Source organism: Phyllobates terribilis, unplaced genomic scaffold, assembly GCF_046119375.1.
Source record: "Phyllobates terribilis strain yellow unplaced genomic scaffold, ASM4611937v1 Scaffold_2__4_contigs__length_985480577, whole genome shotgun sequence".
NCBI classification, from domain to species: Eukaryota; Metazoa; Chordata; class Amphibia; order Anura; family Dendrobatidae; genus Phyllobates; species Phyllobates terribilis.
Window position 1 is genome coordinate 12080468 of NW_027362762.1, and position 12529 is coordinate 12092996.

At 58.0% G+C, this 12529-nt stretch overlaps 2 protein-coding genes across 2 annotated transcripts in view; one reads left to right on the forward strand and one right to left on the reverse strand.

Moving 5' to 3' along the window:
* Positions 1-372: 372 nt before the first annotated feature.
* LOC141188752 (uncharacterized) lies at positions 373-6684 on the reverse strand. The gene has a single exon (XM_073661084.1). The coding sequence runs from the start codon at positions 6451-6453 to the stop codon at positions 628-630; it is 5826 nt and encodes a 1941-aa protein (XP_073517185.1). The 5' UTR covers positions 6454-6684; the 3' UTR covers positions 373-627.
* Positions 6560-12529, forward strand: part of LOC141188768 (polyunsaturated fatty acid lipoxygenase ALOX15B-like) — a 68101-nt gene continuing 62131 nt past the window's right edge. Inside the window, exon 1 of the mRNA XM_073661085.1 lies at positions 6560-6616. The gene's annotated coding sequence lies outside the window, so the exon portion shown is untranslated. The remainder of the gene's footprint in view (positions 6617-12529) is intronic.

Here is a 12529-nt window from a genome sequence, read left to right on the forward strand (position 1 = left end):
ATCACTATAAAAGAGGTGATTACCTGATCGCTCACTGCTGGGACCCTACTGATCCAGGGATCAGGGATCTACAGAGTCCAAGAGGCAATGAACAAAGGGAGTTGTGCACATACTGTGTCCAGGGATCGGTTCAGGTCTCTGGTGATCAGCAGAGATGTAAAATACAAAAAACATCTGAATCCAGCCAGAAAATGAATTATTGCATAGCTGTCACAGTGCACGGAGGATACGCCTGGGCAGCACCCTCTCCTGTATTAGGACAACTGCCCTGTTGCTAATACTTCTAGTCATGTACACGACCAGCAATATTGGGCATGTGGAGCCCTCTTGTGGAAATGTAAGGATAAAGCAGAGAACATTACAGCACAGCGGTTGTTATAACTCCACTCTTGTTTCATATACAGGCTCCATTAACTTAAAACTTTACAAGGAATTAAACAAGTAAAATATTTTACAACCGAGGAAGACAGCGCAGACTATAAAATTATAAAAGCGTACAATCCACTACGAGGCAGGTGTAAATGAAATATAAAATGGTGGATGGCAGTATACTGCGGGTATATACAAGGATCTATCCAGATGGTGGCCAGAAGTCGTGTCAGACTTACCAGCACCTGCATAATGATATTACTGGAGCTTATCAACCACCTGGACCTCTAGATTGCCCTTGGCTCTCTTTAAAATGTCATGAGTCATGGCCAACTGGTCCAGAATGAGTTTCTCAATGTCCTCCTTCATCTGATTCTCGGAGAAGACTCTCTTGACCATGCCTGACAACAACTTCTCTTGCTCTACAACCCTCTTGCGAAGTTGGGTGATCTCGAGGTTTGCTTCTTCTTCCTGGTGGATGTTGTATGGGCTGTGAATCTGTAAGGGTAAGGACACTCTCCACAACAGCTTTAGTAAACATCCTGCTTCCTCCAGAGATTGCTTCGTTCTTGTAAGCTTCTCAAAAAATATATTCTCAAAGTGCTCGGTCATATTGACAACTGCAGTCTGGATTCCAAGGTCAACGAAGGTCTCCATCTCCTGTAAGACGTTCCTTGCTTCCAAAATTTGCTTTCGTAAAGCATTGTAGTCTTCGACTAATCCTAGCACGTGACAGCCATGTCTGTCTGCCCACATTCTGTGTCCGGGAACCAAGCGTGATGGGGTATACAGCAAGCTGTCGACAGATTGGTCACTGTAAGCGTCCTCCTCCCCGTAGACGGCATCACTCAGTTTGTACTCCAACTCTTTCAGCCACTCGACAGTCTGAGTAATCTGCTCCTGAAATCCCAGAGTGGCGTTAGAGTCCAAGGTGCTGGCTGGGAATAGGTTCTCAAAGGCTTTCAGAATGTTGTAGAAATTCTTGGAACATATAACACTCAGGTTGTGACTCTCCTTGATTTTCTGCCTCTGAAGAGACAGCTCTCTCGCCTGAGACTGCACTAACAGATCGTACTTTGAAAGTGAAGTGGTCTCTTCAAACGACCTCCTGGAGGAGGACACTTTTGTGAACTTGGAAGATGGGTGCATAGTGGAAGCTCTTGTGGAGTTTAAAGTAGGCAGTGAAATAATTCCTCTGTTGTTGGCACACTCTGTACAGTGACTGTCATGATGGCAGCGCAGTGCAGCTGCATTCTGACTATTTACACTGGGCCTGCAGACTTCATCACCAAAATCTGACGTGGCATCGACTTCGATGACATTGACGGAATTAGTTGCTGTTTTATCTAACAAGGATTGTTCAGAAATATCGTCATCGGCGTCTGAACCGTGAAGCTTCAGAGAGTCGTCGCTGCTGTCCATCGACCTTTTTTCAGCTAGAAGCTTCTCAATCTCTATTTGTGCGGTTTTTAATTGATCTGAAAGCCGGTAATTTTCCGCCTGTAGCTCATCATTCAGAGACTGGTCTGTGGGCTCCACCTGGTCTATGAGGGAATAAGATGAACTAGTAAAGGTGGTATGTCTTCTTGAGTTTGCTGTAAGTATCTCAATCTTCATTTGTGCTTGTCTTAGCTGTTCGGAGAGCAGGAGATTCTCTGCTTGTAGCTCTTTCTGTAAATCTGTCGACTGTATCTGCTCATTCTTGGAGTTACCAACGTGAAGTTCAGAGGCCTTATGCCTTAACAGTTCTTCACCGGCTTTCAGAGTCTCAATCTCCCTTTGGGCTTGTTGTAAGTGTTCAGCTAGCCTGTCATTTTCCAGCTGTAGCTTTTGCTGTAAAGCTCGGTGTGTAGACTCCATATGCACCATACTTGACCATGATGAACCATGTACAGGGTCCGTCTGCTTTACTGTGTCTTTACGACCTTTAAGTGTCTCGATCTCCATTTGTGCTTGTTTTAGCTGTTCAGAGAGAAGGTGATTCTCAGCCTGACGATCCTGCTCTGTACACGCTCTCTGCTCTCTAACAGAACTTGATATATCAGGTGCAGAGTCCTTGTGTTTCATGGAGTCTTCACTTGCTGTAGACGTCTGTGCTGGCTGGAGCTGGTCAGAGAGCCGGTGAGTCTCGGCCTGCAGATCCTGCTCTGTACACGCTCTCTGCGCTCTAACAGAACTTGATATATCAGGTGCAGAGTCCTTGCGTTTCAGTGAGTCTTCACTTGCTGTAGACGTGTGTGCTGGCTGGAGCTGGTCAGAGAGCCGGTGAGTCTCGGCCTGCAGATCCTGCTCTGTACACGCTCTCTGCTCTCTAACAGAACTTGATATATCAGGTGCAGAGTCCTTGTGTTTCATGGAGTCTTCACTTGCTGTAGACGTCTGTGCTGGCTGGAGCTGGTCAGAGAGCCGGTGAGTCTCGGCCTGCAGATCCTGCTCTGTACACGCTCTCTGCGCTCTAACAGAACTTGATATATCAGATGCAGAGTCCTTGCGTTTCAGTGAGTCTTCACTTGCTGTAGACGTGTGTGCTGGGTGGAGCTGGTCAGAGAGCCGGTGAGTCTTGGCCTGCAGATCCTGCTCTGTACACGCTCTCTGCGCTCTAACAGAACTTGATATATCAGGTGCAGAGTCCTTGTGTTTCATGGAGTCTTCACTTGCTGTAGACGTCTGTGCTGTCTGGAGCGGTGCGGACAGCCGTTGTTTTTCTGCCTCTAGCTCTTTCTGTAAGGCTTGTTCTGAGGACTTTCTCTGCTTATCCTTCAAGGTACACAAGTCATGTTGAGAAGCCTTAATTTTCGCAAATTCTTCACCAGCTTTGAATGCCTCGATCTCTATTTGTGCTCGTTTTAGCTGCTCAGAGAGTTGGGAATTCTCTGGCTTTAGCTCTTCTAAGGTTTGTTCTGCAGACTCTGTGTGCTTGGTGTTATTCAGGTCGGAGTCCTTATATTTTATATTTGTAGCCATGATCTCACTTTCTGCTTGTATTAACTCTTCTACAGTCTTGCAATAATCCAGCTCCTTCTGTGCAGTTTGTTCGTTGGGACACCTCTGCTCTTGGTCTGCTTTATTTTGGTCAGGTATGTGGCTCTCAAGCACCAAGTCTCTGTTTTCTTTATGCGAGTCTTCTCCCATCTCAGCACATTTTACCTTCTCGAGGAGCCCATTTTCTATCTGTAGTTCCTTCTCAAAACAACAGTGATTATTTTCTTTGGCAGCATCAGTCCTGAGCTTTGTATTCAGGGAAGACTTTAACAGGACGGGAAGTCTGGACTTCTTGGCATTTCCATGCATTTCATAGGTGTTGTGACTTAGCATCTGGTGAGGCCTCTGTGATGGCACATTATGTTCTTCTAGTGTAAATGACAGCTCTGCTGCAGCATCATGGAGAAGGATGCATCTGTCAGAGAAGGCCTTAGACTCAGTCTGGGTAGCAGCAGAGACGGTATTTTGTATTTTTCTGGTTGGTTTGGCATCGTTCCTAGTGGCTTCTTGTATTGTGACCCTCTCACTGAATGACGGGTCTAAGTTATGGTCTTGCTGAGGTTTCCGATTTCCCCCAGCTGAATCACGAACGTCACTTTGTGTTTGGGTTCCAGCTTCTTCCCTGAACACTTCTTCAGATTCACCGATGTCCACATTTTTAAAGATGGATGCTCGATGAGGGCCACCAGCAAAGAAATACTCATTTTCATCTAGGTGATCAAGGCAAATGCTTAAGTATGAGGTCTGATCTCCAAGAAATGATATGCTGTCATCTCCCTTGTATTTGGCCATGACTTGGGCCTCCATCACCTTGCGGAGTTCCTGGTTCGCCTGAATACTCTCCTCCAGCCACCTACGTAACATAGCAATGGATTCCAGCTCTTTCTGGAGCCCTCCTGACTCTCTCTCGTACTTCAGCACCCGACTATACATGTCTTGCTCAGCATGGAGTGTGAAAATCAGTTTCTTGTAATCGGGATGAATATTTTCTTTGAGACTTTGGAGGTGGGTGGCTTCTTGTGCTTTTGATAACACCACATTCAGGTTTCCAATCTCGCTCTGGAGTTTCTCGTTCTCTTTGGTTTTCCTTTTCAGGGCCAATGTGAGGCCTTGTATAGCTTTATCTCTCTTCAAGGAGTTTTTCTCTTCGGCTTTTTTGGCTTCTAACTTCTGCTGCAGCTCGTTGATCAAATTGTCCATCTCTTTAATCTTTTGCTGCCACACGTTGACGTTCTCATCTGACTTACATACTGGATCAGCAGGTTCTGGTAACGTTTCGGCACGGCTCTCCTGTTGGAGGCGGCTTATGTTCTGTGTTGCATCCTTGGCATCATGCGGTATCAAGGAGGCAATTTGCTTCTCCAGCTGGGCTATGAGGGCATCTTTGGAGTGCACGGTGTCATTTAGGCATTGTATAATCCAGTCTCTCTCCTCCAGGATGGCCACGCTCTTGGTGTACTGCTCATTCACAGCCAGCAGTCGCTCCTCAGCACTGAACCTCTGCATCCGCTCCTGGTCGAGCAGCATGCACATCTTCTCCAGCTCAGCCTTCTCATGTGCCATTTCAGCTTGCAGTAGCTGGACTTTATGGTTGTGGGCGTCTGCCATGTCTTGAAGGTGTTTGAGGTTCTCCTCACGTAAGCGCTGGACGGCCAGGTCGCGCTCCCCGGACAGACTCTCCATGGCTTTGGAGGCACGGACCAGCAGGTTGTGCTTCTCCTGGAAGTCGTGCTTCAGGCTCTCCACCTCCACCTTCAGCTCGATGTTCATGCGGTGGAGCTCGTCGTTGCTGGTATCGCAGCGCCGCTGCACCTGCTCCTCCAGGAAGTAGATCCGCAGCTTCAGGTTGAAGTTATCTTTCTTCAGCTCTGTGATCTGTTTCTCGAAGTCTTTCATGGTGTGAGCCCGGTCCACCGACAGCCGCTCGTAGCCCGAGATCGGGTGGGGGGCAGCCTCATGTATGGGGGGCGTAGCTTGCTCATAACCAGACAAGGCGTGCCAGGCCCTCTCGTATCCGCCCCGGGTGCTCTCCTCCCTGAGGGACATCAGACCATCTCTGTAGGACCCCAGGGCATTCTCTCGCCTGCCCCTCACAGCGACATGTCTCTCTGACAGCTGCCTGTTAGTGCCCGGTTGATGTCTCGACACTTGCTGCCACTTGCTGCCCGGGGGATGTCTCTCCGATAGCTGCCACTCATTGCTCAGGTGATGTATCTCGGACATTTGCCAGTCTCTGCTGTCTCCCCCTGTCTCAGTTATGAGGGGAGCTCTCTTCAGTGATGGAGAGTCTCTTTCGCAGTCTCTCTCTGGTGGCGGACAGTCTCTCTCTTTAGCTCTATCGGGTGGCGGACAGTCTCTCTCTTTAGCTCTATCCGGTGGCGGACAGTCTCTCTCTTTAGCTCTATCAGGTGGCGGACAGTCTCTCTCTTTAGCTCTATCGGGTGGCGGACAGTCTCTCTCTTTAGCTCTATCCGGTGGCGGACAGTCTCTCTCTTTAGCTCTATCAGGTGGCGGACAGTCTCTCTCTTTAGCTCTATCGGGTGGCGGACAGTCTCTCTCTTTAGCTCTATCGGGTGGCGGACAGTCTCTCTCTTTAGCTCTCTCGGGTGGCGGACAGTCTCTCTCTTTAGCTCTCTCTGATGGAGGACTGTCTCTCTCTTTAGCTCTCTCGGCTGGCGGACAGTCTCTCTCGTTACCTCTCTCGGCTGGCGGACAGTCTCTCTCGTTACCTCTCTCGGCTGGCGGACAGTCTCTCTCTTTAGCTCTCTCTGATGGAGGACAGTCTCTCTCTTTAGCTCTCTCTGATGGAGGACTGTCTCTCTCGTTACCTCTCTCGGGTGGCGGACTGTCTCTCTCGTTACCGCTCTCTGGCGGACAGTCTCTCCGGCCGGCTCTCTCGGGTGGCGGACAGTCTCTCTCTTTAGCTTTCTCTGATGGAGGACAGTCTCTTTCTTTAGCTCTCTCGGCTGGCGGAGAGTCTCTCTCGTTACCGCTCTCGGCTGGCGGACAGTCTCTCTGGCCGTCACTCCGGTACTGACGTCTCTCGGTCACGGAGCTGCGGCCACTGCTTTCCGCAGCTTCTCGGGCGGCGGTGACCTCCATTCTGCCCGGCCGGCGCTGTGTGTGACTGGATCTTACTAACGGTCGCAGCGGGAGCGTTTCAAACCGCCGCCATCTTGTGTGACGAGCACGTACTAACTGCCCTAGTAAACGTGCGCATCTCACCAGCTGCTGCGCATGCGCTGACGACTACGAAGGCGCGCACGTGAGTACGGTGTACGGAATGTATATTGTACAGAACAGTCGCTGTGCATTACACGCATGCGCAGTAGAGCACGATAACTGACAGGATCGCGGCGAATAGGACGGAGCTCCAATGCTGAGGAGACCAGAGGGGGGAGAGGCTGAGGAGACCTGAGGGGGGAGGGGCTGAGGAGACCTGAGGGGGGAGGGGCTGAGGAGACCTGAGGGGGGAGGGGCTGAGGAGACCTGAGGGGGGAGGGGCTGAGGAGACCTGAGGGGGGAGGGGCTGAGGAGACCTGAGGAGGGAGGGGCTGAGGAGACCTGAGGGGGGAGAGGCTGAGGAGACCTGAGGGGGGAGAGGCTGAGGAGACCTGAGGGGGGAGAGGCTGAGGAGACCTGAGGGAGGAGAGGCTGAGGAGACCTGAGGGGGGAGGGGCTGAGGAGACCTGAGGGGGAGGGGCTGAGGAGACCTGAGGGGGGAGAGGCTGAGGAGACCTGAGGGAGGAGAGGCTGAGGAGACCTGAGGGGGGAGAGGCTGAGGAGACCTGAGGGGGAGGGGCTGAGGAGACCTGAGGGGGGAGAGGCTGAGGAGACCTGAGGGGGGAGGGGCTGAGGAGACCTGAGGGGGGAGAGGCTGAGGAGACCTGAGGGGGGAGGGGCTGAGGAGACCTGAGGGGGAGGGGCTGAGGAGACCTGAGGGGGGAGAGGCTGAGGAGACCTGAGGGGGGAGGGGCTGAGGAGACCTGAGGGGGGAGAGGCTGAGGAGACCTGAGGAGGGAGAGGCTGAGGAGACCTGAGGGGGGAGGGGCTGAGGAGACCTGAGGGGGGAGAGGCTGAGGAGACCTGAGGGAGGAGAGGCTGAGGAGACCTGAGGGAGGAGAGGCTGAGGAGACCTGAGGGAGGAGGGGCTGAGGGGGGAGAGGCTGAGGAGACCTGAGGGGGGAGAGGCTGAGGAGACCTGAGGGGGGAGAGGCTGAGGAGACCTGAGGAGGGAGAGGCTGAGGAGACCTGAGGGGGGAGGGGCTGAGGAGGGAGAGGCTGAGGAGACCTGAGGGGGGAGAGGCTGAGGAGACCTGAGGGAGGAGAGGCTGAGGAGACCTGAGGGGGGAGAGGCTGAGGAGACCTGAGGAGGGAGAGGCTGAGGAGACCTGAGGGGGGAGGGGCTGAGGAGACCTGAGGGGAGAGAGGCTGAGGAGACCTGAGGGGGAGGGGCTGAGGAGACCTGAGGGGGGAGGGGCTGAGGAGACCTGAGGGGGGAGAGGCTGAGGAGACCTGAGGGTGGAGGGGCTGAGGAGACCTGAGGGGGGAGAGGCTGAGGAGACCTGAGGGGGAAGGGGCTGAGGAGACCTGAGGGAGGAGAAGCTGAGGAGACCTGAGGAGGAGAGGCTGAGGAGACCTGAGGGGGGAGAGGCTGAGGAGACCTGAGGGGGGAGAAGCTGAGGAGACCTGAGGGGGGAGGGGCTGAGGAGACCTGAGTGGGGAGAGGCTGAGGAGACCTGAGGGGGGAGGGGCTGAGGAGACCTGAGGGGGGAGAGGCTGAGGGGGGAGAGGCTGAGGAGACCTGAGGGGGGAGAGGCTGAGGAGACCTGAGGGAGGAGAGGCTGAGGAGACCTGAGGGGGGAGGGGCTGAGGAGACCTGAGGGGGAGGGGCTGAGGAGACCTGAGGGGGGAGAGGCTGAGGAGACCTGAGGGAGGAGAGGCTGAGGAGACCTGAGGGGGGAGAGGCTGAGGAGACCTGAGGGGGAGGGGCTGAGGAGACCTGAGGGGGGAGAGGCTGAGGAGACCTGAGGGGGGAGGGGCTGAGGAGACCTGAGGGGGGAGAGGCTGAGGAGACCTGAGGGGGGAGGGGCTGAGGAGACCTGAGGGGGAGGGGCTGAGGAGACCTGAGGGGGGAGAGGCTGAGGAGACCTGAGGGGGGAGGGGCTGAGGAGACCTGAGGGGGGAGAGGCTGAGGAGACCTGAGGAGGGAGAGGCTGAGGAGACCTGAGGGGGGAGGGGCTGAGGAGACCTGAGGGGGGAGAGGCTGAGGAGACCTGAGGGAGGAGAGGCTGAGGAGACCTGAGGGAGGAGAGGCTGAGGAGACCTGAGGGAGGAGGGGCTGAGGAGACCTGAGGGGGGAGAGGCTGAGGAGACCTGAGGGGGGAGAGGCTGAGGAGACCTGAGGGGGGAGAGGCTGAGGAGACCTGAGGAGGGAGAGGCTGAGGAGACCTGAGGGGGGAGGGGCTGAGGAGGGAGAGGCTGAGGAGACCTGAGGGGGGAGAGGCTGAGGAGACCTGAGGGAGGAGAGGCTGAGGAGACCTGAGGGGGGAGAGGCTGAGGAGACCTGAGGAGGGAGAGGCTGAGGAGACCTGAGGGGGGAGGGGCTGAGGAGACCTGAGGGGAGAGAGGCTGAGGAGACCTGAGGGGGAGGGGCTGAGGAGACCTGAGGGGGGAGGGGCTGAGGAGACCTGAGGGGGGAGAGGCTGAGGAGACCTGAGGGTGGAGGGGCTGAGGAGACCTGAGGGGGGAGAGGCTGAGGAGACCTGAGGGGGAAGGGGCTGAGGAGACCTGAGGGAGGAGAAGCTGAGGAGACCTGAGGAGGAGAGGCTGAGGAGACCTGAGGGGGGAGAGGCTGAGGAGACCTGAGGGGGGAGAAGCTGAGGAGACCTGAGGGGGGAGGGGCTGAGGAGACCTGAGTGGGGAGAGGCTGAGGAGACCTGAGGGGGGAGGGGCTGAGGAGACCTGAGGGGGGAGAGGCTGAGGGGGGAGAGGCTGAGGAGACCTGAGGGGGGAGGGGCTGAGGAGACCTGAGGAGGGAGAGGCTGAGGAGACCTGAGGGGGGAGGGGCTGAGGAGACCTGAGGGGGGAGAGGCTGAGGAGACCTGAGGGGGGAGGGGCTGAGGAGACCAGAGGGGGGAGAGGCTGAGGAGACCTGAGGAGGGAGAGGCTGAGGAGACCTGAGGGGGGAGGGGCTGAGGAGACCTGAGGGGGGAGAGGCTGAGGAGACCTGAGGGGGGAGGGGCTGAGGAGACCTGAGGGGGGAGAGGCTGAGGAGACCTGAGGGGGGAGAGGCTGAGGAGACCTGAGGGGGGAGAGGCTGAGGAGACCTGAGGAGGAGAGGCTGAGGAGACCTGAGGGGGGAGAGGCTGAGGAGACCTGAGGGGGGAGAGGCTGAGGAGACCTGAGGGGGGAGAGGCTGAGGAGACCTGAGGAGGAGAGGCTGAGGAGACCTGAGGGGGGAGAGGCTGAGGAGACCTGAGGAGGAGAGGCTGAGGAGACCTGAGGGGGGAGGGGCTGAGGAGACCTGAGGGGGGAGAGGCTGAGGAGGAGAGGCTGAGGAGACCTGAGGGGGGAGACGCTGAGGAGACCTGAGGAGGAGAGGCTGAGGAGACCTGAGGGGGGAGGGGCTGAGGAGACCTGAGGGGGGAGAGGCTGAGGAGACCTGAGGGGGGAGGGGCTGAGGAGACCTGAGGGGGGAGAGGCTGAGGAGGAGAGGCTGAGGAGACCTGAGGGGGGAGAGGCTGAGGAGACCTGAGGGGGGAGAGGCTGAGGAGACCTGAGGAGGAGAGGCTGAGGAGACCTGAGGGGGGAGAGGCTGAGGAGACCTGAGGGGGGGGAGGGGCTGAGGAGACCTGAGGGGGGAGAGGCTGAGGAGACCTGAGGGGGGAGAGGCTGAGGAGACCTGAGGGGGGAGAGGCTGAGGAGACCTGAGGAGGAGAGGCTGAGGAGACCTGAGGGGGGAGAGGCTGAGGAGACCTGAGGGGGGGAGGGGCTGAGGAGACCTGAGGGAGGAGAAGCTGAGGAGACCTGAGGGAGGAGAGGCTGAGGGGGGAGGGGCTGAGGAGACCTGAGGGGGGAGAGGCTGAGGAGACCTGAGGGGGAAGGGGCTGAGGAGACCTGAGGGAGGAGAAGCTGAGGAGACCTGAGGAGGAGAGGCTGAGGAGACCTGAGGGGGGAGAGGCTGAGGAGACCTGAGGGGGGAGAAGCTGAGGAGACCTGAGGGGGGAGGGGCTGAGGAGACCTGAGTGGGGAGAGGCTGAGGAGACCTGAGGGGGGAGGGGCTGAGGAGACCTGAGGGGGGAGAGGCTGAGGAGACCTGAGGGGGGAGAGGCTGAGGAGACCTGAGGGGGGAGGGGCTGAGGAGACCTGAGGAGGGAGAGGCTGAGGAGACCTGAGGGGGGAGGGGCTGAGGAGACCAGAGGGGGGAGAGGCTGAGGAGACCTGAGGAGGGAGAGGCTGAGGAGACCTGAGGGGGGAGGGGCTGAGGAGACCTGAGGGGGGAGAGGCTGAGGAGACCTGAGGGGGGAGGGGCTGAGGAGACCTGAGGGGGGAGAGGCTGAGGAGACCTGAGGGGGGAGAGGCTGAGGAGACCTGAGGGGGGAGAGGCTGAGGAGACCTGAGGAGGAGAGGCTGAGGAGACCTGAGGGGGGAGAGGCTGAGGAGACCTGAGGGGGGAGAGGCTGAGGAGACCTGAGGGGGGAGAGGCTGAGGAGACCTGAGGAGGAGAGGCTGAGGAGACCTGAGGGGGGAGAGGCTGAGGAGACCTGAGGAGGAGAGGCTGAGGAGACCTGAGGGGGGAGGGGCTGAGGAGACCTGAGGGGGGAGAGGCTGAGGAGGAGAGGCTGAGGAGACCTGAGGGGGGAGACGCTGAGGAGACCTGAGGAGGAGAGGCTGAGGAGACCTGAGGGGGGAGGGGCTGAGGGGGGAGAGGCTGAGGAGACCTGAGGGGGGAGGGGCTGAGGAGACCTGAGGGGGGAGAGGCTGAGGAGGAGAGGCTGAGGAGACCTGAGGGGGGAGAGGCTGAGGAGACCTGAGGGGGGAGAGGCTGAGGAAACCTGAGGAGGAGAGGCTGAGGAGACCTGAGGGGGGAGAGGCTGAGGAGACCTGAGGGGGGGGAGGGGCTGAGGAGACCTGAGGGGGGAGAGGCTGAGGAGACCTGAGGGGGGAGAGGCTGAGGAGACCTGAGGGGGGAGAGGCTGAGGAGACCTGAGGAGGAGAGGCTGAGGAGACCTGAGGGGGGAGAGGCTGAGGAGACCTGAGGGGGGAGGGGCTGAGGAGACCTGAGGGAGGAGAAGCTGAGGAGACCTGAGGGAGGAGAGGCTGAGGGGGGAGGGGCTGAGGAGACCTGAGGGGGGAGAGGCTGAGGAGACCTGAGGGGGAGGGGCTGAGGAGACCTGAGGGGGGAGAGGCTGAGGGGGGAGGGGCTGAGGAGACCTGAGGGGGGAGGGGCTGAGGAGACCTGAGGGAGGAGAAGCTGAGGAGACCTGAGGGGGGAGAGGCTGAGGAGACCTGAGGGGGAGAGGCTGAGGAGACCTGAGGGGGGAGGGGCTGAGGAGACCTGAGGGGGGAGAGGCTGAGGAGACCTGAGGGGGGAGGGGCTGAGGAGACCTGAGGGGGGAGAGGCTGAGGAGACCTGAGGGGGGAGAGGCTGAGGAGACCTGAGGGGGGAGGGGCTGAGGAGACCTGAGGGGGGAGAGGCTGAGGAGACCTCAGGGGGGGGGGGCTGAGGAGACCTGAGGGGGGGGCTGAGGAGACCCGAGGGGGGAGAAGCTGAGGAGACCTGAGGGGGAGGGGCTGAGGAGACCTGAGGGGGGGAGGGGCTGAGGAGACCTGAGGGAGGAGAAGCTGAGGAGACCTGAGGGAGGAGAGGCTGAGGAGACCTGAGGGGGGAGGGGCTGAGGAGACCTGAGGGGGGAGGGGCTGAGGAGACCTGAGGGAGAAGAAGCTGAGGAGACCTGAGGGAGGAGAGGCTGAGGGGGGAGAGGCTGAGGAGACCTGAGGGGGGAGGGGCTGAGGAGACCTGAGGGAGGAGAGGCTGAGGAGACCTGAGGGGGAGAGGCTGAGGAGACCTGAGGGGGGGGGCTGAGGAGACCTGAGGGAGGAGAGGCTGAGGAGACCTGAGGGTGGAGGGGCTGAGGAGACCTGAGGGGGAGGGGCTGAGGAGACCTGAGGGGGG

What these genes read in the sequence shown, in the direction of transcription:
- LOC141188752 (XM_073661084.1), bottom strand. Translation starts at nt 6,453, where the DNA reads ATGGAGGTCACCGCCGCCCGAGAAGCTGCGGAAAGCAGTGGCCGCAGC.